Source organism: Hyperolius riggenbachi, chromosome 11, assembly GCF_040937935.1.
Source record: "Hyperolius riggenbachi isolate aHypRig1 chromosome 11, aHypRig1.pri, whole genome shotgun sequence".
Taxonomy (NCBI): Eukaryota; Metazoa; Chordata; class Amphibia; order Anura; family Hyperoliidae; genus Hyperolius; species Hyperolius riggenbachi.
In genome coordinates this window covers 136,038,851-136,064,734 of record NC_090656.1, presented here as the reverse complement: position 1 = coordinate 136,064,734, position 25,884 = coordinate 136,038,851, and the positions used below count along the sequence as shown (strand labels likewise).

At 42.9% G+C, this 25,884-nt stretch overlaps 2 protein-coding genes across 7 annotated transcripts in view; one reads left to right on the top strand and one right to left on the bottom strand.

Annotated features, from left to right (window-relative positions):
- Positions 1–25,884, top strand: part of LOC137538339 (solute carrier family 22 member 6-A-like) — a 275,461-nt gene that overhangs the window by 44,385 nt on the left and 205,192 nt on the right. The window lies entirely within an intron of this gene.
- PPP2R5B (protein phosphatase 2 regulatory subunit B'beta) overlaps positions 1–25,884 on the bottom strand; it is a 117,642-nt gene that overhangs the window by 39,173 nt on the left and 52,585 nt on the right. For all 4 annotated transcript variants that reach the window (XM_068260443.1, XM_068260444.1, XM_068260445.1 and 1 more), the window contains 5 exons: positions 19,893–20,089; positions 14,835–14,936; positions 9,279–9,371; positions 8,046–8,176; positions 2,284–2,343 (listed from right to left, as the gene is read on the bottom strand). In XM_068260443.1, the coding sequence (XP_068116544.1) occupies positions 2,284–2,343; positions 8,046–8,176; positions 9,279–9,371; positions 14,835–14,936; positions 19,893–20,089 (583 nt within the window). The remainder of the gene's footprint in view (positions 1–2,283; positions 2,344–8,045; positions 8,177–9,278; positions 9,372–14,834; positions 14,937–19,892; positions 20,090–25,884) is intronic.

The following is a 25,884-nucleotide window of genomic DNA, read 5'->3' as shown; positions in this document are numbered from 1 at the left end:
AATCAATTGTGTTGCTCATCTCTGCACCTGCTCTAAAACTGCAATATCTTCCCTGTAATGTGGTGCCCAATACCGGATTCCATATTTGCCTGTAGTGTGGGATCCTCCATTAAATTCATACTGCTGTCCATCATTTCCTGTCTTCAGATCCAGTAGGGTTCAAAAAATCCACAGATGGGGTGTTTCACATGGAGTCACCCAACACTCTCCAGTACTGACATTCTCCAGTAGGTAACTATGACAAGGAGACCAGTGGAGATTAAGGACCTTAGGTGTTTTTCCTGGGGTCTGTTAAGGGTCGGTAAGGGATAAGATAGGATTATGAGTTGGAGTTAAGTATAGGATGCCAATAGAGTTAATGATGGATGGGGCATATCCACACAAATGGGCGTCCAATCATTAGGAGTGAATCATACTAAACATGGTTTTTAGGGTCAAGAATTCAGGAAAAAAATATGTGCAACCAGTAGGATTTATCAAAACAGGCAATAACCCTTTTACCCTTTTGAATACTACCTAATATATATTTTTCCTGGTGTAAAGCTCTAAGGAACTGAATATTCTGTACATATTATTCTAGTGAAAAAGGAAAAAATGTCTGAACTCCCAGCCAATAAATAGAACAGCCAAAGCAGAATATCACTTCCTGTTTAAAGTGAAGTAGTTGCAATCTGGACAGTTGTAAATCTGCTGCCAACTACTATGAATGATGAAAGATGTCCGGAAAGCATATATACTGCCGATGATCTACATCTGCTCTTGAGTAAGATATTGGCAGCAGAAGAGGGAGTTTGTGAAAAATCTTACTGGATGGATTTCATAATATCTGTTCATTGCACAATCGCAAACTTATTTGCTTTCAAAGCTGGATTTAAATGCCAGTGCTGTGAAATGGTGGTGTAAACATCTATCCAGTGTTATATATGTTGTAGCCTAATAATATACAAGCTGAGCTCCAGAAAAATATTATTCTACCTTTGAAATGTTGCTACCATCTGTAAAAGAACAACCTTACCACAAAAAAGGTTTTGCCATCTATTTAGGAATAGGTTCTTTAAGGAAGAGTTGTTAAAATGTGGAATATTTTACCACAGGAAGTAGTTATGACAAATTCTACATCTGCATTTAACCTCCCTGGCGGTACGCAGTTTATGAGGCTGCATCAGTGGGAGGGATTTTTTGAATAAATCTTGTTTTTACCTTCGTAGCTAGCACTAGGCTAGCTACCTGTGGCCCCCAAGTCTCCCGGCACCTATCTGCTCCCGCCCATCGCTGCCGGCAACACTCACCCGTCCACGATCCCGCGAGAGCCGCAGCTTCCCAATTAGCTTCAGTCGTCGCTATGGCAATGATCGGACATGATGTCATGCGCAGTCCCGATCCTCCCCATAGCGAAGCCTGGAGCTGATCGGGAGGCTGCGCCATCGCGGGATCCCTGAGGGGTATGTATTGCGGCGGGGATCGGGGGGAGAATGGAGGCACTTGGGGTGCATAGGTAGCTAGCCAAGTGCTAGCTGAAGACTATGGTACAGTTTTTATTAAAAAAAAAATCCTCCCTGGGCCATGCGATCCCCTGCAGCGGCTTGCCCGTCACTGTGTTGGGCATACCGCCAGGGAGGTTAAAATAGGTTTTGATGCTTTCCTTGCATTAAAGGACATCTGCAGACCACAGCCATAATTACAAGTTAATTCCTAGCAAAATTGATCCAGGGATTTTATCTGAATACCATCTGAAATTAGAAAGGCTTTTTCCCCCTCAAATGTTAATTGGCCCAAGCCTTGTAAGGTTTGTTTTTTTTGCCTTCCTCTGGATCAACTGGGATATGTGAGTGCAGGTGAGAAAGGTACCTAATGTTTTCTTTTTTTTCTGGTTGGACTTGGACAATTTTTTTTTCAACCAAACTATATAACTATGTAACCACAATTGCTAATGTTCAGTAAAACCAAATACCCAGTATAATGCTGGTACCACTATTTTTTTTAGGGCTGTCATGTGCCTTAGTCTGCCTGGAGTACCGGTAATTCCAAAACACTTTAATCAACCATCATCTACCAACATTTGTTGCAGGGTCCCCCTTTATCGAGGAATGAAGAGATACTATTAATTTGCCTGGAACTGGTAAACGAGTTCATAGCTGCATTCTCTTTTGACTTATAGAAACAAATGAGGCGCAAACACTTGTGCTTTCAAATGAAACCATGTGTATTATAATTACTGTGAAGGTGTGAGTAATAGCTAACATTGGAGCAGTTAAAAATCATGTTTGAGGCTATATAACATACCTGCCCAGGATTTCCAGCAGTTCTGCTACACCATTAAACCTCTCTGTCTCATAGATAAATCTGCATCCAGAAAAAAAAAGAAAAGTTAAAGAACCATTTCACGTTCACGTCAATGTCACTTGCTAACTTTTGTAATTTCAACAATACAATGTGCTGCATTCCTACCTGGAAACAGTTTTTTCTTCAACTCCTATATCCCAGCAAACCTGAGAGAAGAGGTACACACATACCACATACACACATGCACACACAAGCATGCACACGTACACACCACACATGCGTTATGTCCCTGATGAACAACACTTTTCCCATCACTTTGTGCTGCATCTCATCAGAGATAGCGCCACACTAGGCAGTGCTGTTCTGGAAATGGCTAATGGTCTACCTGAAGTTGGCAGGACACGATTACCACACACCACTGTGGTGGAACGCCTCACTCAGTGAGTTATCATCCCTACCCAATACACATTTCTGGATCAATAAAGGTAAAGTATTCCACAAACATGTTGTACAACATGGTAAACTCATCACTTTTGAGGATCTAGTAGCTCAGAACTCAGTCCTACCCATACTTTTTTTTATATATGCAGCTATAACATAATATGCATTGACAATTTGGGGGAGACTCCATTGTTCTCCACAACTGTCCCGTCTTAGCGCTCATACAGGATGGCCCTACTTGACACCTAATCAACGACATTTACAAGACATTAGTTGATCATATTGTGCTTGATCACACTAGCCAATCCAAGTCGAAGTGGATTACTATGATAACCGTGCGGTTGTTTAGGGTGATCATAGAGGGACACCCTGAGAGAAAATGCACAAAGAACATAGGCGCCCCAATGGTGTAGTAAATCACAACAAAGAGTCGGCTGATTTAAGTAGAGAGTGGTACTCACAAACGAAGGTTGCAGGTGGGCCACCACCAACCACTAAAGGCAGGTGGAGATCAACAACTCTGACTCCACTAGGGTGTCCAGAAGTGCTGGGCGCGGTTGCACTCTTAGCAAAGGATTCCAAGTTGGTTGTAAGGGTGGGAGAACACCTAACCAAAATAGAACACCCCTTCCAAAGGAGGGTGGGTAACACAACAGGGGGAAAAATGCCTCTCATCCCTTACACAGGCTGAGATTTTATTTCCCTTGTGTTATTATGATTATAGATTTGGATTATGAAGCATGGAATGAGGTTTAGCAGCGGCCAAATATGCTTCCCCAAATTTGCTTGAGACAAGTCACCCATTTTAGGAGTGTTTACTGTTTTCCAGGCACTGATGAGGAGATTTATGTCAGAGATGCTATATGTGGCCAGACAAGAGATAGCTCCGAATTGACTTAAGGCTCATACACTCCTACCAACAATTTGTCCAACTATCTGCCAAACTTGTCTGTTGGAAGTTGGGTGTGTGTACAACTGGCAAACAACCAGATGACCAACTGATAACAGGTTGTTTGCCAGATCCAACCGGAGGATCAATCTGCCCAACTATCATGCAGGTTGGAATGTGTGCACAAGTCTTTTGAACAACTTTGTTGTTTTTGAATGCAGACATGTTGTGCAGTTTGTCATTTAACTTGCACACATAGTACTTAAGTGAGTTGGTGGTTTAGTTGGTTGGCGTGTGTGTACGTACTTGTCATGTAAACAACTTGTTGTATGGTTGGTCATGGTCATGTTGTTCAGTTGGTTGTGCATTAAGTTGGACATGTGCATGCGCCTTCAGACCACAGCCCCCTGTCAAATCTGAATGGGTTAAGCAAATCGATGCTGCTTTGCCATACAAGCAGCTCATATATACTCATAGAAATGCATCCCCTAAATTCCACCTGATTTGGGACTAATGGTGTGCACAATAGGTGTTCCCGCCATCAGTGATGTGTGTCTGGATGCTTTCCTACATAACTTTGTGGGGAAAATTTGCCAAATGCTATGACTGGCTTAGATGATGATTACTAAAAAAAAGCATACTGTATTTCTATCGCATCTCGAGGTAAACATATTGCAATGTTTTTTGATTAGCAAGGCTGGGTGCTGCGTCTTCTGATTTCACTTGTCTGTACTTGATCACCATTGACTGTTAATAGTTGAATTAATCTTTTGAAGCTCAGCATGTATAGTGTGTGTGTACTTACTACAGAATCCTATCTTAATTTGTACACATGTCTGCATGGGTTTCCTCCCACATCCCACAAACATACAGATAAGTTAACTGGCTTCCACCTAAAAATTGGCCCTAGGGTATGATAGGCAGGTGGAGATCACATAGCTACATATAAATCTGTTCTAGAGATCACATATACTGCAAGAGGGAATCTCCTGGCTGTGACGATCCTGAGACTGAGAAGATCCTCCTCATTCATTTAGTCGACTCCAACCTTGTGACCATATGAACTTTTGCACGCCAGGTGTTTCTGTCAATCACTGCTTCTTTCAGCTGTTGCATAGGCATTTGTATAGCCTGAGAAGATCACAAGTTTCCAAAGTCTAAAACTTTCTACAAACTTCGATGTGGCCCCTCTGTCACAGCCCTGTCCTTCAAGGTGCCCCCTGTCCATACAACTAGGAGGAAAGATGATGACCTGAGCTCGACCAACAATATAGAAAATGTCCTTTTTATTCTGCAGAGTACTTAAAGCAAATGAGCACAATGTTTGGAGGGGGTGTCCTTTCTCAAGTGCTCCCCGCCAGAAAAGATGCGCTGAGCTCACGTAACCATCTTTTCTCACTGTTGGTGGACTACCCTGAAAGACCCGAATGCTCCCGCACTACACAGATTTTATTGTTTAGCCTGCAGGATTGCTGTATTTTTCTACAACTAGGAGGCCCACCTGCTAAGAATAATATACCAAATGCAACAACCACGACTTCCTCACGCCCACAACAAGTGAGGCCTCAACAGCACTAGCTCTAGAGAAGTGTGGGGCCTGTATCAGAAGGAGGGACAGTAAGAATCCCTGCAACCCTGGGCCCTCATGCCTGCTCCCTCTATAGTTAAAGTGACACTGAAGCGGAAAAAAACCCCTTATGATTTAATGTAGGGATAATTGTCTTTGACTGTTTATTTGATGTATAAGTGCTTCAGAAAATGGGACCTTCTCTGACCCAAGTAGGGAGTTGGGTAAAAGAGCTCAGAAAAGCTTTTTTTTGCATAGATAATTGAAGTTTCTTAACTCTTTCTGTACTGGAAACAATATGAGTCTTGCTCCTTTGCTACTAATGCTCTATTTCTTAGCTGTACTATACATACAATGCATTAGTTCATAAGTGAATTTTCACTTCAGATTCCCTTTAAGCCTCTGTGAGCAAATAGCAACAAGTATAAAAGCTGCTCCAGGTGCAGGAAATGGTATAAGATTCTTGTTCACAAGAGGATATGGAAAACATAGATGCATCTCAAATATCCAGACTGCAAAAATGTGTCTTAACAGCTTAGCGGAATTGTGATATGTGCCTTGTTATATAGGGCATTCCAAAGACATGTGCTTGTGTTCCAGCTTAACCGTGGATGGATACACAGATTAACATTAGTAAAAGATGAAGTGCATTAAAAAAACATAAGTATTGGATAGCTGTGCACTTGTCTATGAAGCTTCTCATTTATCCAGGTCATGGTACATCTAGTGGAAATAAGTCATATTTAACTGGGGTTTGTGAATGTTCTGAAGTCATATTGCTACTAAAGAGGAGAGGGTAAAATTCACAAGATCACATTTGCAGCAATAACATTTCTGTTCTAAAATCTTTTAGCAAAAACATAATCTTAAATGTAGCTGTCATTGCTGCAAACTTGATTCTGTAGATTTCACCCACTCCTCTGCAGGGAGGGCAGTGTCCTGTTATCTCACCACTTGTCCACGAGCTGGCTAACTCTGATCCCAGCTCTTGGACAAAGTGCGCCCCCCCCCCCATCCCTCCCACCCCAGCCTTCACACACTGATTGCTATTAGACTAATAGGTGCCCCAAGGCCCCCAACCTCCCCAACACCTTCATCTCTAGTTATCTGGCTTGCAGTCACTGTCATGTATCCCCTTTTCTTATTTCTTTCTGCTTCAAACACAATTGGGAATTACAGCTGAATGAATTGTGCGCCCCCTCCTACACTGCACCCTGAGGCTGGAGCCTCTCCTGACGTCACGACTAGAGCCTGATCATCGACCAGGCACCTCAAGCACCAGCTTGTGGTCCTATTCAAGGGGCCCCATTTACATGCCTACTTCAGTTCTGCTGCTGCGAAGGGGACCCATCTGCGTGTAGTCACGCTCTCTCATCTGGCTCTTTTACCTGTCTCTAGCCGGAGTCTGCCTCTTGCAGCGGCGCTGGTTTCTGGAACCAAGCTGAGGCTGAGCGTCTTCCATTGCTATAGCATCTATCATATGTGTATATCTCATATGTGTACAGTATATAGCACATTGGTGCTTCACAGGTTCTTTTTTTTCTATGTGCAGTTCTATTATGACATTATGGGGGGGGTTGAGGGAGGGGGCCCAGATCTGCTACTTTGCTTAGGGCCCCATTTGGCCTTAAACCGGCTCTAGTCACGCCGCAGGTCATTAACGTGTCCATGAAATCGTTTCGTGCACGCGCTTGGTAATGTGAAAGAGCCCTGAGAAAGCCCTATTATATGTACCAATAATTTCTACTATCTTGTAAGTGCAATACATTTTTTGGTAGGCTGAAGCCATTTATCTTATTAGATTATGCTATGTGCGATTTGGTTTTACTATACCCTGAATCTGCTCTGTGGCAGAGGAGCCTTTTATGCCTTATATGCTAGATCCACCTGATTCTGAGGTGGCAACTATCAGCAGGGCCGGATTTCTGGGAAGGCCACAAAGACCATGGCCTAGAGCGATAAAAATCAGCAGGGTGCAGGACTTGGAGAGATAAGAGGTCACACGTCAAAGTAAATCATCTCTCCTGCTTTGCTCTGGTCTGCCTGAATTCCAGACATCCCTGCATCTTTCTCACTTGTGCAAAGTGTGTGTGATGACAGTCAGCATCTGCTGTCACCTGTTGATCCTGTCCTCTGTATGATGAGAGGGGACATACAAGCTGCTGTGAGAAGAAAAATATATGGGCTCAAGTAGCAGAATTTTTGAGTTAAGATTAATTTCTTTATCCATGCATTCACTGACAGGAATCATCAGCTCTTCTCTCCCCCTGACTGCTGTTTATTACTGGTCATAGCTGTTAAAGACATCAGACCTGTTTAATTTATGGTTTGTTTTTTTCCCTAGGACATGACACCAACACTCTTTGTGCTGCTTGCACGTTACCCCTCTCTCCTCCCCCTACAGCACACTGCTTGGCCAGGAGATAAAAGGTGTGTCTGTACAGTGCTCATTCCAAAACTGTCACTTACAAATGTAATTTCAGGTGACAGTTCATTTAAGTGTGTAAATAGCTTTACTCTACTTGAATCTGAGACAATTGTCCAGCTAAAGCTGAAGCTATCACCCAAGCTTCAACACAGCTTTTTAGAGGCTGGAACAGGTGCTCTTCCTGTTTTTCCTGTATTTTGTACCATTAAAATGACAAAACTTGATTAAGTGTCTGAATACTTTTGCAAGGCCAAAAACACATTTTTCTATTGACAAGCTGTAGGACTCGTGTAACTGAATCTGTCCCTCTGATCAATACTAACAGATGGGGAAACAAGACAACCGAGCGTCAGTGTGGTAATCTAGCCTTATTTGTTGAGCTGGCTGGAACATCAAGTATCGATGGCAAGAAAAAGATATTACTGTGTTAGCTATACCTCAGGAAAATGTTGTTGCACTGTTTCCGAATGTAGGCTCTGAGTCCCAGAAATTTCCCATACACACGATGCAGAATGGTCTTCAAATACTCCCGCTCACGGGGATCCTCACTGTCAAACAGTTCCAGGAGCTAAACAAGGGGAAAATGTGTTATTGTAAACCAGTATCCAAGATTTCCAACATACCCTGAACACACTGTTGGAAGGAAACCAAATGCTCTGAAACTCCCATAGAAAGCCTACCCACTTGTGCAGGATCTGGTTATCCAACATTTTTGCAGGGGGGCCCCTGCTCCAATCCCCTCCCCTATTACTTATTTTCCTTTCCCCAATCCCGACCCACTAAGATTGTAAAGGGGCCCATACACTTAACGATTTTCCTGCCGATATACAGCAGATTTGATCACTGTGATCGAATCGGCTGTGAAATCGTTGTGCAAACGCTGACCGAACGATCGATTTCCGTCCAAAATTGAATGTTTCCGTCAATCCGTCCGTGCGGAAGATTTCGCTCCATCGCCGGCGGGTTGGGAGTGCGTCGATAGTGGTGTTCGAATGTCCGACGACCGCCGCTAGCGGCAATATATTACCTGATCTGGCCGGCGCGTATCCCCGCTGTCACCGCTGCCCCTTCTCTGCTGGGCCCCGGCAGGCTTCACTTCTTCCTGTCCTGACAGGAAGTGTAAACAGTAGAGCGCCCTCTATTGTTTAAACTTCCCCGGACAGGAAGTACAGTGAAGCTGGAGCCCAGAGCAGAGAAGAAGACAGCGGAGACCGGGTGACTCGCGCCGGCTGGATCAGGTAATGTATGGCGGGGGGGGGGGGGGGGGGCGGCAGCTTCACAGATGGTGAATCAATTTCATGCTGAATCTGTTTGCAGTAAAGGCAGCCATACAATCCCTCTCTGATCAGATTCGGTCAGAGAGGGTTCTATCTGTTGGTCGATCTGATGGCAAATCGACCAGTGTATGGCCACCTTTAGACTATTTGGCAGGGCCCACTTCCCCATGAACTCTTCTCCACCACCATATGAACTGAGTGACTCATCTATATTTATCCCTCCCTACCAGCCTGCCAGGCAATTTGCATTGTTTAAAAGGAAATACGTATGGCAGCTTCTATATCCCTCTCTGGTAAGTTGTCCGTTATTTCTTACTAACTACAACTGCAATAGACCTGTTAGAAAGCTAAGCTACTAAAGGAAGTGCTAATCCCAGCATAAAGCTCACTCACCATGAGGACAAACTTCTGGTCCACGTATCTCTTGGCCAGTGAAGGCTGGAAATCCTGGCTCTCCAGGAAGCGCAGAAAGAATTCATATACCAGCTAGAGAAGATAAAAGAGAGATTTACTGAGAGCAAGTAGGAGAAAATCAGGTAACAACCATAAACTACACAAGGTGACTGTAAATGTTTGAGCTTCACCACAAAATGTGAGGGACCTTCTTATCCTCTCGGTTCCACCTCAAAAGGTATTTCCAGCACCAGCATTTATGACTAGCCTGTACTAGAAATGACTAGATCTGTAGCCTGCTTTCTTTCAATGGATATGATAGTAAACTGGGTTATAGGTAGGGGGTGAAATGGGAAGGAACTCTCTCAGACGATTTGATTGAGTAAGTGGGCAGGCTGCAACCAGAGTCTGATTGGAAAAAGTGGGAGGGAAGCACCTCCCTATACCAATGTCAGCAAAAGATCTAGGGGGAGGAAGCAAGAGATCTAGGGGGAGGAGTGTACCTAAAGGTGGCCATTAACGATACAATTTTCCGAATGATCGCTTGTCCCATTCATTCGTAATTTTGATAGGAAACGACCGTTCAGGCTCACTAACAGAAGAAAAGCTGCTATCCAATTCGATCAGATTAATGGAATCGATCTGTTTTATTCTGATTGATTCCATCAATCAGACAATCGTTCGTCTGTAGAATTGTATTGTGAGTGGTTGCCTTAAGGCCTGTGTAAGCAATCAAGATCTAAAATGCAAAGAATCGTCCAGGGCAAACTGCAACCGTTTTCATAAGTGGGATCCCTGCCCAAGGAATGCCTCACACTACCCTAATCCAAAGTGACCTAAATGTTTCTAACCTCTTTTCAGATTCACATTTATAACAAACAGTTTGCGTTAAATAGTAGGACAATCAGATGATCAATCAATTCGGTATGTACCTTTTAAGAACAATAAGCCTTTTGAATGCACGAAGTACGAAGTCTAATTCTTCCTTTATATCAGCAAAGTTGTTTTTGACAAATCATCTTCAGAAGGGTTTTTACTCATCCATGTGATACAGCTATTATTAAGGACATATGCAAGAAGTAACCATGGTAACTTCCTCCTGCATATGTGTTCCAAATTGTATCAGGCTTAGGCTAATTTCTCATACTGAAAAACCACAAAGCATCACATTGGAAAGTGCTTCATTGTATCATCAACTCCATAAATGCAAGAATACCATAATGCTGTTGTTCAAAGGTAATTCATGCCATTACACAGAGATTTAAATTATTATAATACATGGCACACTGTGCTTGAATCAATATATGGAGAGAGTTATTTCAACCAGATTACATCTTGCAACGCTCAATATATTGCAGAACCTGCAGCAATAGCAAGATACACAGAAGGGAAAGGAAATGTAAACTGAAATGTAATTCCTTGGAGGGCAAAGATGACGTTATGAAAAGCCAAGTACTTTCTGGAAATAGCAAGCCGCTATCTTTTTACACTGGATGTGTGCGATGCAGAGCACACCACAGAATTAAAGCTTAATATGACCCTATGCCACACAGGGTCATATAAAGAGTGTCCCAGTACAGGTAGTCAGAGAGCCTTCCCTCCAGTATAGGTATCCAGCAAGCCCCCTAGTAGTATTCAGAGAGCCGCCCAGTATATGAGGAGATAGAGAGCCCCCTCCTCATGAGAGTGCAGAGCGTAGGGGTGAAGCAACTCCAATGATCCAGACGTCGGGGAAGAGTCATTGGCTTTGTGGCAGTCCCTGCACCCCTTCCAAAAAGAATTATTTGGCACCCTGAGTAATCACTCAGGTCAAAGGCTGGACATGACATGAGTGTATCACCTTGAATTAGATAAACTGCCTGAGTAGTAGCAGTAGGGTATTGTACCATGTTAGCCATCAGTAAAAGCAAGAACAACAAAACGGAACATCACCCTGCCGACAAAAAAGGTGTGGGACCTGCAGACACTACTCCACTGACAGGTTAACGATACCAGGTTCACAACAGGAGTACAGAGTACAAGGCACATTTTCCTGTGGTTCCACCAATCTGGTATATCTGATCATGTGTGCTAAATGCCCCAATGTTATGTATGTGGGAGAAACTGGACAAACTCTGCGCAAACGTATGAATGGAAACAGGCACACTATTAACGATATCAAATCTGAACTCCCAATTGCTACACATTTTCGTTCCAACGAACACAATACCATTAAAAGTCTGTCTTCCAACCTCTAATTGTATAGTTATCGGATATCACTAGGGATGGGACGAATCCACAATTTCTTCGAATCCGAATCCGGATCCGAATCTAAAAAGGTTCTCGAATATCTCGAACCTTTCGAATCCCGAATCTAACGAATCCTGCACATAAAAATTGTGCGATCCGTGGTATAGTTGCCCGCAGTATAGGTACCCAGGCACAGGTAGCGAGGTAAAGGTGCCTTCAGTATAGCTAGCTAGGTATGGGTGCCTTCAATATTGGTAGCTTTCAGTATAGGTAGCAAGGTATAGGGGCCTTCAGTATAGGTAGCAGGGTTTATGGGCCTTCAGTATAGGTAGCAGGGTATATGGGCCTTCAGTATAGGTAGCAGGGTATATGGGCCTTCAGTATAGGTAGCAGGGTATATGGGCCTTCAGTATAGGTAGCAGGGTATATGGGCCTTCAGTATAGGTAGCAGGGTATATGGGCCTTCAGTATAGGTAGCAGGGTATATGGGCCTTCAGTATAGGTAGCAGGGTATATGGGCCTTCAGTATAGGTAGCAGGGTATATGGGCCTTCAGTATAGGTAGCAGGGTATATGGGCCTTCAGTATAGGTAGCAGGGTATATGGGCCTTCAGTATAGGTAGCAGGGTATATGGGCCTTCAGTATAGGTAGCAGGGTATATGGGCCTTCAGTATAGGTAGCAGGGTATATGGGCCTTCAGTATAGGTAGCAGGGTATAGGGGCCTTCAGTATAGGTAGCAGGGTATAGGGGCCTTCAGTATAGGTAGCAGGGTATAGGGGCCTTCAGTATAGGTAGCAGGGTATAGGGGCCTTCAGTATCGGTAGCAAGGTATAGGGGCCTTCAGTATAGATAGCACAGTACATGTGCTTTCAGTATTGGTAGGTAACTAGGTATAGGGGCCTTCAGTATAGGTAGCAGGGTATATGTGCCTTCAGTATAGGTAGCAGGGTATATGTGCCTTCAGTATAGGTAGGTAGCTAGGTATAGGGGCCTTCAGTATAGGTAGTAAGGTACATGTGCCTTCAGTGTAGGTAGGTAGGTAAAGGGACCTTCAGTATAGGTAGCAGGGTATAGGGCCTTAAGTATAGGTAAGTATGTAGGTAGGCAGGTATAGGTGCCTTTAGGTAGGTAGGTACGTATAGGGGGCCTGTAGGTAGGTATTGAGGCCTGTAGGTAGGTATAGTGGCCTGTAGGTAGGTATAGGGGCCTTTAGGTAGGTAGGTAGGTATAGGGGCCTTTAGGTAGGTAGGTAGGTACGTATAGGGGGCCTTTAGGTAGGTATAGGGGGCCTTTAGGTAGGTGGGTATAGCGGCCTGTAGGTAGGTAGGTAGGTATAGCAGCCTGTAGGTAGGTAAGGATAGTGGCCAATAGGTAGGTAGGTAGGTATAGTGGCCTGTAGGTAGGTAGGTAGGTAGGTAGGTAGGTATAGCAGCCTGTAGGTAGGTAGGTATAGCAGCCTGTAGGTAGGTAAGGATAGTGGCCGGTAGGTAGGTAGGTATAGTGGCCTGTAGGTAGGTATAGTTGCCTGTAGGTAGGTATAGTGTCCGGTAGGTAGGTAGGTAGGTATAGGTGCCTTTAGGTAGGTAGGTATGTATAGGGGGCCTGTAGGTAGGTGGGTAGGTAGGTATTGAGGCCTGTAGGTAGGTATAGTGGCCTGTAGGTAGGTAGGTATAGGGGCCATTAGGTAGGTAGGTAGGTATAGGGGCCTTTAGGTAGGTAGGTATAGGGGCCTTTAGGTAGGTATAGGGGCCTTAAGGTAGGTATAGGGGCCTGTAGGTAGGTAGGTATAGCGGCCTGTAGGTAGGTAGGGATAGTGGTAGGTAGATAGATAGAACCCCCCTCCCCCGCCAACCCCCCCACGGCCCCCTCCGTCCCCCGTGCCTCCTCCGCTCACCCCTGCATAATCTACTCACCTTTCCCGTGGAGCGCAGAGCGGCAGACCTCTTCGTTACTTCCCTGTTCCCTCTAGTGGCCGGACCGGCTCTTACTAATGACGTCATTGTAAGAGCCGGTCACTAGGGGGAACCAGGAAGTCGGCGAGAGGTCTGCCGCTCTGCGCTCCGCTATGGCTAGGTGAGTGGATGCGGGCAGGGGGGGCGAGCGGAGGAGGCGCGGGGGGGTCGGAGGAGGTCGGAGGAGGACGAGTGCGAGCGGCGGATGCGCGGCGATGCGGCGTCGGGATTCGGCGGATTCGTGTAGTGGAAAATGGCGTCGGGATTCGAATCCACGAATCTCGAATATTTCCTAATATTCGAGGGATTCGTGGATTCGCCGGATTCGTCGTCCCACCCCTAGATATCACTATGGATCAGCTGACTTGACATCCAACTTTTACATTTTGGGAGTAAAGTGGAGGGGAGTTTTGGCCTATCCATGGGTAATATACCACAGGTTACATATGCAGCCCCTGTATAGAGCTGATGTTGAAGCATGCTACACCATATTATTATTATTATTTATTGTATTTATAAAGCGCCAACATATTACACAGCGCTCCATATATATCTAATCTCTCCTCGCTCCAGCTTGCATTCACTCGTCTCCCCAGCTGAACTGGCTACTATAGCTACATACTCACTGCAGTCATATGACAGTGCGCTTGGAGCTCTAGTGGCCAGTTCAGAAGCTACCAGGTAGTCGGGAGAACCTGAGCTGGAATGAGGACAGGTAGATATACTTGCTGCAGCACGCTCCAATAACGCACACTCTGTATCTGCCGTTGCTCTCCAATGTGTGTATAGGAGTTTTCAAGTTGGGGTACAGGGACAGAAAAGAAAAACACCCGTCCAGTATGTGTATCCAATAGTAAAAATCATAGTTATCTGGGTGCTACACTATACCTAACTATATATGTAATTTCATATTATACAATAAATGAACTTACACATTGGTACAAAAAGTGTAGTCCAGACAGCAACAGCCTTCGCAAACAACGCCTGCTAACTTTCATTGTGTTGGATCATTATACAATTACAACCAGTCTGCTAGCTCACTGCTGAAAATGACCCTTTTATCTCCTGTAAATGAGTCTCATCAATACATGCAGACAATTATTATAAATTCAAACACATTAAATAGCATCTTCGAGTTTGGAGCGCTCACTTCAAAAATGAAACTAAACTCACTAACCCTATATATATATATATCTGGTGCTGCTGAAAGATTAACTCTTTGTGGCCAGCACTACAGCTCATCAGATTCTTATCATTATAGCACTAAGCTATAGCTGCAGTGCTGGCCATAAATAATCTCTCAGCAGAGGGAGGAGGGGGGAAAGGTAAGGTGATCTCTGCTCCTAGAGAGAGTCTACTATCAGCATGTTTTACCTGAAGATGTGGCCAGGAAGGTTCAAAATTTGGTTCATCCTCCTCTGGGTCAAACTCTGGATTATCACTTGGCGGTAGTGTGCGAAATATATTCACTGAGATCTGGGGACAAGAAAGGATTGAGCATAATCAGTCTGTGGTGGTTTATGAAAAACACAGAAAACCTGCAAGGTAAAACCGGACATAATCAAATACCATTTCCTGTTACTCAAAATTGCTATTGGAATGAGGTCAGCTAAACTCCATCCAAGTTTGGCACTGTCCTAAACGTTCTCAATTTCTCCAAGTTCCTCATCTTTTACCAAGAATTGTATAGAAACGCAGTAAGGCTACTGTAGAAATCAATTTTTGTGATTTACTCCAGATAAGAGAGTACAGAAACTACCATGCAAGTCAGGCAGAAGAAATACAACAATCTGTGCATCATATATCAAGATTACAACAATACTGTCCAATTTCTAAAACAGAAGATACACTATAAAAGTAATGTAGGTAGCCTTGAGCACTGAGGAAGGCAAGGCAACATCACTGTGTTTTTCAGCATATATAATTTCTTTATTAAACCAAAGTGGAAAAGGGGAAGGGTCTATTTTCAATCCGTATTTATTATTTTCTTTATATATTCAATATATACAGTATTTATATTTTCTTTATTCATATGAATTATTCACTCAATCACAGCTGATATTTCTTTATGCAGACCTAAATGTAGATCTAATTCATCTAATTCCTAATTCCATATGAAGTGCATCCCCCTCAAATGACCAGGGTTCACATTGTGCTGATGCAAGCAGCATTTATCCCAGATTAAAGCCTGGTACACACCTTCAATTTTAATTGGTCACTGATTGGCCAATTTTACCACCTCATGTAGTATGAGAGTCTGCAGATTTTGAATACTAGGGACAGTTTTGTGTAGGTAATCCCCCATACTAGGGGGAGGTAATAAAATGGGTCACTGATTGGCCAATCAAAGTTTAAGGTATGTACCAGGCTTTAGAGACGGCCATCTGGGCATTTTGCCTAGCAGAATAAGGCCATTATCAAGATCCATGTTGGTTTTTCACACTGGATTTCCTTTTGCTCTTAATACAAGAATTACAAGATGAGTGTACATACAACTACACTATACACAAGTATTTCCAATCTGTACAGCAACAATAAAATAAATATAACACAGTAGATGTGGGATACATTTTAGACATCACACTCACAGCACCCAGAATGCTTCCAAGGTAAGATGGATTTTGAAGGTTTGACACACCCCTGTCCCCCCTATGCTCCCACTGTTCTGCACCCAAGGTCCACTCCTAAAAATATGACACACCCCTGTCCCCCCTATGGTCCCACTGTTCTGCACCCAAGGTCCACTCCTAAAAATATGACACACCCCTGTCCCCCCTATGCTCCCACTGTTCTGCACCCAAGGTCCTCTCCTAAAAATATGACACACCCCTGCCCCCCCCCCCCCCCCCCATGCTCCCACTGTTCTGCACCCAAGGTCCACTCCTAAAAATATTATAAATGTTGCACTTCAACTTCTTTACCTTCAGCAATATTTTATCCACGCCAAGTTCTATGTTACAATAAGAGACTGACGGAACACTACCATTACACAGTAGTCTACTATGCTACTGCAACTGCCATTTAAAGAGACTTAGTAAGCATTGCCCTGTACAGATACTTCAGTGAACTTTGTAGTCTACTCGCAAAGTACAACAATAAAGTTGACAATCGTATGGGTGAGGAGTCCAATGATTGTTGCCTCAGCACTCCTGTATACCTACATAGCTGATTAAAGAGTTAAAGGACCTCTGTCGCGAAAATCTTAAAATGTAAAATATTTGTAAACATATACAATTAAGAAGTACATTTCTTCCAGAGTAAAATGAGCCATAAATTACTTTTCTCCTAACTTGGTGCCACTTACAGTAGGTAGTATAAATCTGACAGAACCGACAGGTTTTGGACTAGCCCATCTCCTCATGGGGGGGTTCACAGAGTTTTCCTTATTTTTAAAATGCACTTAGTGAATGGCAGTTGCTCTGTCCAACTGCCAAAAAAAGTGTTCGGTGCACAGGGAGGCTGGCTAGCATCTTCGTATAAATCTTTTTCAGGGAGTGTCATTATAAAGAATAAAGGTCATGCTGAGAATCCCCTATGGAGAGATAGACTATCCCAAAATTTGTCGGCAATTTCAGATTTCTACTACTTACTGTAAGTGACAGCAACATAGGAGAGAAGTAATGTATGGCTCATTTTACTCAGGAAGAAACGTACTTCTTATTTGTATGTGTTTTAAATTTTAAGATTTTCGCAACAGTTCCTCTTTAACCTCCCTGGCCGTAATCCTGATCTGAGCTCGGGCTAGCTGCCGGAGGGTTAAAGGGACTTTGACCTGTAAATAAATACAAAATCGGAACTTACCTGGGGCTTTCTCCAGCCCATCGTAGGTCGGGAGTTCCCTCGGCGTCCCTCTGGCTCCTCTCCCAGGGCGACACTGGGCCCGAGTGTCGGCTCCTTCTTCCGCAAAGATGACGTCAATCGTCACCACGCTGGCCGCCTCGCGTCATCACGGCGGCCGGCGTGATAGTACCGCGTATGTGCGGTCTAATCGCACATGCGCAGTACTGTCACGCCGGCCGGCGTGATGACGCGAGGCGGCCAGCGTGGTTACGATTGACGTCATCTTTGCGGAAGAAGGAGCCCGACACTCGGGCCCAGTGTCGCCGGGAGCCATTTCTGGCCAGGTCCTGGGAGAGGAGCCAGAGGGACGCCGAGGGACCTCCCAACCTACGATGGGCTGGAGAAAGCCCCAGGTAAGTTCCGATTTTGTATTTATTTACTGCTTGGAGTCCCTTTTGGAAGTGAATGGAGGCAGTCGGAAGCTTTTACATACCTCTCGGGTGATCCAGATATCGGTAGCCCTTCTATTTCCTGTTTTCAGAGGCTCTGAGTCACTCTGGTGAGATCACCGTCATTGATCTCACCAAAGTGTTACAGTGCCACCCGGTGGATGGAGGTAAAATTGCAGCGCTGGAGCCCAGGGAGGTGAGTGAGTGCAGGGGCTGCTGCTGGCTTCCTGGTAGCATGATGGTTTCCTGATTTTAGGGTCTGAAATATTCAGAAAACACCCTAAAATCTGGAAATAATCATAACTCCAGGGAGGTTAAGTCTCAGGGCGCATATACAGTTCTTTTAATTTTTTCCTTTTTTTGGTTGCACACTGTGCATTCTTGCCTGCTTGATGCATGATTTCCAGGTACTAAACTGATCAGTTAATTGCCACATTATTCAGATACTGCCCATTTGAAACCTCCAAAGTGGCTAGCAAAGAATAGGGAGGTGTATAGGCACATGCACTTGTCATTTCAATAGATCTGACTAGACCAGGAAACTATAGACCTGCAAGCTTAACATCAGTTATGTGCAAATTTCTTAAGGCCTCTCAACCACTATACGCATTGCGGTTCATTTCGGCAATGAGTTTTGTGTGCGATACGCAAGAACAACAGAAGTGGATAGACTGCACTGTCTGATATTCTCACTATTTCTCTGCGCATCAGTACATTGCAATTACACACTACTTCGATGCATTTTTGCCCAAACGCAGCACTAATCTATTCACTGCAGTGAATGTGTTCAGCAGGGCAATAGATGGCAATGCAGATGATGGGCGTTACGAACACACAGTCATCTGAGTTTGTGAACAAGGTCTAAGGGATACTATACAATACTCCATAGCAAAGAACAATCTAATTTCTCATCTTCCATATGGGTTTACTAAGGACAGATCTTGTTTGACTAACATGCTACGCTTTTACAAGGTGGTGAATGTCAAAATGCATTTGGTTAAAACTATAGATGTAATATACTTGGACTTTGCAAAGGACTTTGATATTGTTCCCCACAACAGCCTGTTGCAGAAGTTGATGATGCAAGGTCAATAGATCATGGGTGACTGTTAGCTGCTGGGCCCACAGGGGTTGGTACTAAGTCCAGTACCTTTCAATGTATTTATTTATTAATGACCTAGTAGATGGAATAGAAAGTAGTGTTGTCATTTTTGAAGGTGATATAAAGTTTTGCAGAATTATCAACACACAGGTACATAGTGACATACTTCAGAACAAATGTGGACAGGATGGTTAAATGACCAAGAATAAGGCAGTTAAAATGTATTGTACAAAAATGTTAAGTCATGCATCTTAGCCCTACCAATGGTCTAGCACCAATAAGATACAGAAAAGGGCATCAATTTTGGAGAAGAACTTAGGAGTACTGGTTGACAATAAGTCTAATAATTTTTTAAATGCCAAACAGCAGAAGATAAAGCAAATAACATTTTGGAATGCATGGAATATGGAATATAGTTCTGGGTACCACATTACAGGAAGTACAGAGACAAGCCACAAAACTGCCTAGAGGAATGGATGGTCTTGCATACCAATAAATGTTAGATAAATTGAGCTCATTTAACTTGGAACAACAATACTCTCTAGAGGTGATCTATGTAACAAGTACCTTTGTATTGCCCACTGTTGCATGTTTACAATACTAAGGTGTGAATCTCAGGGACTTTTAAGGGTATAAGAAATCACTGACTGGAGATTTAATAAAATATGCAGATTGTGTGATATATGCATTTTAAATAATGGTGTACCTGGATATGGCTATTCCTATATTTCTTGATTGTATTTGTTTTAAAAAGTTATACATATGTATGTATTTTATATAAATATAATTGTTTTTTAAACTAAACAAATGAACTATAACTGAGTTTAAATACTTGTTGAAAAACATATTCCCATAAAAGTCCTGACACCGTTTACTTGCATTCCTCTAGAGCAGTTAAGGGGGGGGGAGTAATGGTGGCCTCACCTATTTTTGATTCCTGGTAGATGGGCCTCCAGGTGGTTGGGCTCACCACAGGAGATATGAACATAGGGCATCCCATAAGTTTGATTAGTAGTTACACCCCTGGCCATTTCGCTTTTGAAGTTCCCACAACTGAAACGTTATCCTGACCCATGCCAAGCTTTAGTGAAAGCCACTTACCATCTTAATGACCTCTGGGTAGACGGGCTCTATCAGGACTCCTCTGTTGGTGGCAATACACTCTACCAGCTCATTTAAAGCGGCTCGCTTGATCTCCTTCCCTTTCAAGTCTGCCACGCAGTCCATAAAATGGAAGATAACTGAGCATTGCTGTAGCTTCTTACAGAATAAGTCATGGAGCTCAGATACAGGTGCATCTGTAGATGAAACAGCAGAAAATATAGTAACTAATCACATGACAAGATATTTAGGATTATTTTTTACAACACATATACAAAAAAGAGGCATAGTCATGATTTGAGGGCAGGGCATGTAATAATGTAAATCCCTGCTCCATTTTCCTGTGGACAACAAAACATCCAAAACAGAGGTTTTATAGCTTAAAGTGGTCTGAAACTCAGCATTTATTCTTTGATCTAAAAGATTACTTACAGTTTTAAACCTACTACTCCCCAAAAAATTGTAGCAGAACAGCATCCAAACAGTTAAAGACAACACTTTGCTCTGCACTGGAAAGCATCTTCAGCTTATTATCTGAAGAGGAGAAATTATTATCTTTTGTTTACATTCCTGTGTTGTTGCATTCTTAGCTTAGCTGAAAACAAGCTTTCTGTGCGTCAAACATGCACACAATTCAGAAGAGCTCACTAGAAGATTTTCATATATAATTTTTAGCAGTTATGAATAAAATGCAATAGAAGCTTTCAGAGCGTTAAACTGTACTTTGGGAAATTGTAATTGGTAAATGGACAATATTATTTGTGCACAAAAGCAAATATGGTAACTGTATGGGTAATAAAAAAAGTAGGAAAACACATTTTTATTGAATGTTATGTCAGAGCTTTATTCCACTTTAAAGGGTCCCTGAACTCAAGCTAAATCCGCAATTTGGACTTACCTAGGGCTTCCTTCGGCCACTCCCCCCAGCCCGCGAGGTCCCTGGAAGCACCAGGTAAGTCCAAATTGCGGATTAAGCTTTAGCTCAGGGTCCCTTTAAATACAGATATAAATGTATAGAGCCATGATTTTCAACATGCTTACAGCACCTCTGGGTTACATAGCCATCATTAGTTCAAGGTTTGGAGAACTTTGGTTCTCTGTCTGAAGTACTGTCCAGAGGAAGAGCTAAACAGAGCAAACATTTATGGTAGGTTACACATCAGAAGGCTTTTAGGCTCCTTTTTGCTACCATAATTCTGCAGGGCCCACACTTTTTCCCCTTTGCTGTCCCAGTCCATTCTTCCTACAGCTATAGTTTTCCATATATTGCACTTAACAAGTTGTTAAATAGCTGTATAAAAGTTGGAATCCATGAGATTGATGCACACCATCAAGGTAATACTGCAGTGCACAGACAGGCAGTATTACCTTTATTTCCAGCAGCAAGTATCGCAAAATACACTATTAGTGCGACCCTCAGTACTTGAGTAGTGGGGCAGTTGCAACTGTGACAGGCATTAGTAACACTCATTACCGTAGCAAGGATTGCACTACTCGAGCACTGAGGGTTGCGCTAATACTGTAACTCGCGGTACTTGCTGTTGGAAATAAGGTTAATACTGCAGTTCGCTGTTTGTGAATGGCAGTATTATCGGAGTGTTGTGCATCAACCCCCATGACTCTTTAGCTCATTATAACATTTAAGAGCAATGATTCAGATTCTTGAAGACAAGTGCTTTTGAGATGACTAATGAATGACTGCTTTCAAGAGCAAGGCTTAATAAAGCAGGGTACAAATCCTGATAGCTTTGCTTTCTCATGGACATAAGAGGCATCATCATTGTTTGTCTTTCACTCCTGGCTCCTCCCTCTCCCGTCCCCTTAGACATAAACACAAGGGGCCTGATTCACAAAGCGGTGCTAACAGTTAACACGCTGGTGAAAAGCCCTTTATCACGCCTAAACTCAGTTTAGGCATGATAAGTTTAGGTGTGATAAGTTTAGATGTGATAAGTTTAGGCATGATAAGTTTAGGTGTGATAAGTTTAGGCATGATAAGTTTAAGCACCAACTGCGTTAGCACCGCAGTGCACAGCTGCTCAAAAGTTTTGCGCTTGCAAAGTCTGGTGCAATTCGCATAGAGTTTAATGGCGCTGCTTTGCGTGCAGGACTTTGCACGCTATCTACACTTATCTAAACTTAGCATGCCTAAACTTATCACACCTAAACTTATCACACCTAAACTTATCACACCTAAACTTATCACGCCTAAACTGGCTTTTCACCAGCGTGGTGCAATGGTTATCACGCCTAAAGTCTCTAACTGGGTTAGCACCGCTTTGTGAATCGAGCCCAAGCACTCTGCCTTTCCAATATATTGCACTGCGGCAACATTCTGGGAGCTGGACGCCCCAAAAATTGCAGGGGTCCGAGACAGTGGACATCAGAGATCAGCTGCATCACGCCATTATTGGCCAGCAGAGTTATGTAGGAGCAGCTGCATCTATTCACAGAATCTCTGTAGATCCTTTTCCCTGCCCCTTTTCCTCAAACAAAACACCACAATATTAACCACTTCAACACTGAGGGGTTTTACCCCTTGAACACCAGAGCAATTTTCACCTTTCAGCGCTCCTTCCATGCATTCGTCTATAACTTAATTATTACTTATCGCAATGAAATGAACTATATCTTGTTTTTTTCGCCACCAATTAGGCTTTCTTTAGGTGGGACATTATGCCAAGAATTATTTTATTCTAAATGTGTCTTAATGGGAAAATAGGAAAAAATGTGGGGAAAAAATATTATTTTTCAGTTTTCGGCCATTATTGTTGTTAAATAATGCATGCTACTGTAATTAAAACCCATGAAATGTATTTGCCCATTTGCCCCAGTTATAAAACCGTTTAAATTATGTCCCTATCACAATGTTTGGCGCCAATATTTTATTTGGAAATAAAGGTGCAATTTTTTCAGTTTTGCATCCATCCCTAATTACAAGTAGTTTATAAAGTAACAGTGTTATACCCTCTTGACATAAATATTTAAAAAGTTCCTTCCCTAAGGTAACTCATCGACAACAAGTTAAATAATCATACTCAATGCCAAGCAGCTGCAGCTAAAGCTAACAAAATTTTGGGATGCATTAAAAGGGAAATAAAAACTCAAGATGCTAGCATAATATTGCCCCTGTTTAACTCTCTAGTAAGGCCACATCTGGAATATGGAATTCAGTTCTGGGCACCACATTACAAAAAAGATATTGCAGTTTTAGAGCAGGTGCAGAGACGAGCAACAAAATTGATACGTGGGATGGAAGGTCTCACTTATCAAGAAAGACAAAAATTTGCTTTCCTAAAACAGAAAGAATTTGCGATAATTCAGGTTGGAGTGAGCTCGAGATGTCTCCCAGAGCACCACTGCTGAATATATGCAAATTAACCATTGTACCCTTAGAGTCCCTTACACACTCCAATGAGTTCTGGGTCACCATGAGCTTGCTGGTTAGTCTGTACTTATCAAGAAAGGTTAGATAAACTGGGTTTATTTAGTCTAGAGAAAAGACGCCTTAGAGGGGATCTAATTAACATGTATAAATACATCAGAGGGCAATATAATAGCTTGGCGGATGTGCTTTTTGTCCCTAGGCCTTCTATTAGCCATTTATTTAGGAAAGGGTTCTTTACAGTAAGAGTGATTGAGATGTGGAATGCATTGCCACAGGAAGTCGTTATGGCAAACTCTATACCTGCATTTAAAGGGGGCTTAGATGCTTTCCTTGCATTGAAGGACATCGATGGCTACAATTACTAGGTAATGCCTAATGATGTTGATCCAGGGATTTTATCTGATTGCCATCTGGAGTCGGGAAGGAATTTTTCCCTTTAGGGGCTAATTGGACCATGCCTTGTAAGGGTTTTTTCCGCCTTCCTCTGGATCAACAGGGATATGTGAGGGAGCAGGCTGGTGTTGTACTTTATACTGGTTGAACTCGATGGACGTATGTCTTTTTTCAACCAAAATAACTATGTAACTATGTAACTATTTATGTTTTTTTTATTTTTTTTTTGTTTTTTTTTAATTACAAAAAAAAAAATTGGGGAGTGTGGGAGGTAATGAGTTAATTTATTGTGTAAAACTAATGTATATGTATATGTAAAATGCTTTAGGGTGTAGTTTTACTATTTGGCCACAAGATGGCCACAGTGAGTTTGTTTACATGCGACCTGTAAGCGTCCGGAAGGACGCTTACAGGAAGCACTACGAGGCTGGGAAGATCACAATAATAGCGCTGTTTCTCAAAGAAGCAGCAGTTCATTGCGGGGGGCTTAGATCAACGAACGAGAATGGATTTTCCCGTTCATTGATCTCCGGGCGAGCGTGCGGCGACGTGCACGAGTGGCGGGAGCGCGCGCACGAGCGGCGGGAGCGCGGACAGCGGCAGTAGCGTGGAAGGTACGGATTTCTCTGTCCCTTGGTTTTTTAGGGGCGAAAAAAGGGACGGAGTAATTCGTACCGCGGGGGGTAAAGTGGTTAAGTATAAAAACCTTAAAGGATACCCGAAGTGACATGTGACATGATAAAATAGACATGTGTATGTACAGTGCTTAGCATAGCTTAGACATCAATAGGAGTGCAGGGCTACATACAACAATATATAGATATACTGTAGGACGTGTTAGTTAGACTGAAACCAGGAAAATTACAGTTAAAGTACATATCCTGTATCATTTCATGCATTGTACAGTGCCTCGTTACAGTACAGTTACAGTGACACTGAAGCAAAAAAAAAATTATATAATGAGTACGGATGATTAATAGAACATTAGTAGCAATGAAAATAGTCTCATATTTTTACTTTCAGTTATACAGATTTTTTTATAATATTGCATCATTCTTTAATATTTGCAGTTTACATACTACACATGATTTCACAGAGCAGGCTAATGACCTTTTGGACTTTCCTCTGCAGAAAAAAAAATACAGTGACAGACACTTGAGATAATAAGCTTCAGAAGACAGAGCTCTCGGCGACTTTGAAAGTTGGAAAGTTCAGTGAAGCTTTTTTACATAGATAACAACTGGAGTTTCTTAAATAGAAACCATGACCAAGAATTTTACTTCCTCCCAATCAGTAGCAGATACCCCGTTTTACCATGAGAAATCGAATCCTTTTCTCAAATGGATCATGAGGGGGCTCTGTATGGCTGATTTTGTGGTGAAACCCCTCCCACAAATGATGTCAGCACCTGCGCAGTAGAGCAGACCTGACTGAGATCGGGTATATCCGTCTACTTCGGAGCCGAAAGCCGCAACAGCGCCCCCGCTGGATCCTGGAAAGGTAAATATTGAACAAGCTGTCGGATCTGTCAGGCCGCTGTTCGGAGGGCTGCAGCGAGACCCCCGTGGGACAGAGGAGGCCTGGGAAGCCTCATTGGGACCCTGAGTACCCCCCAGGAGAACTTTTTGATGTTACAGTGTCTCTTTAAAGAGAGTCTGAAGTGAATAAAATTACCTCTTTTTACTATCTAGCCCTCTTCAGCAGTATAAGCAAGGATGGATCGCTGCATCTGCACGGCTGACTGATGTATTTAACACACCCCCCCCCCCTCCCTTGAAACCCCCAGGGCTAAATCCTCCGGTACTTCCTAAAAATAACTTTTCATCACCTGGCAATTGAAAAAGTACTAAAACACAGTTAAAAAAAAGTAATAGCACATTTATTTTGATTTTTTTCTGGCATCTTGGGAGCTTTAAGGGTGTTTTATTGGTAAGGTTTAAAAACAGGAAAAAAAGGAAAAGGATATGATATAGATTGTAAGCTTGCAAGGGCAGGGCCCTCACTCTTTTGTGTCTTGGAATTTGTTATTTATTTTGTGTCTTGCAATTTTTTATACATTTTTTTCATCGTGTTACATTTGTCGCTGTTATTTCCAATACTGTATTTTGTACCAGTGTCTGTTTTATTATGTACTCCATGTTTGTTTCTGACTTTGTACAGCGCCACGCGATATGTTGGTGCTTTATAAATCAGTAATAATAATAAGGGACA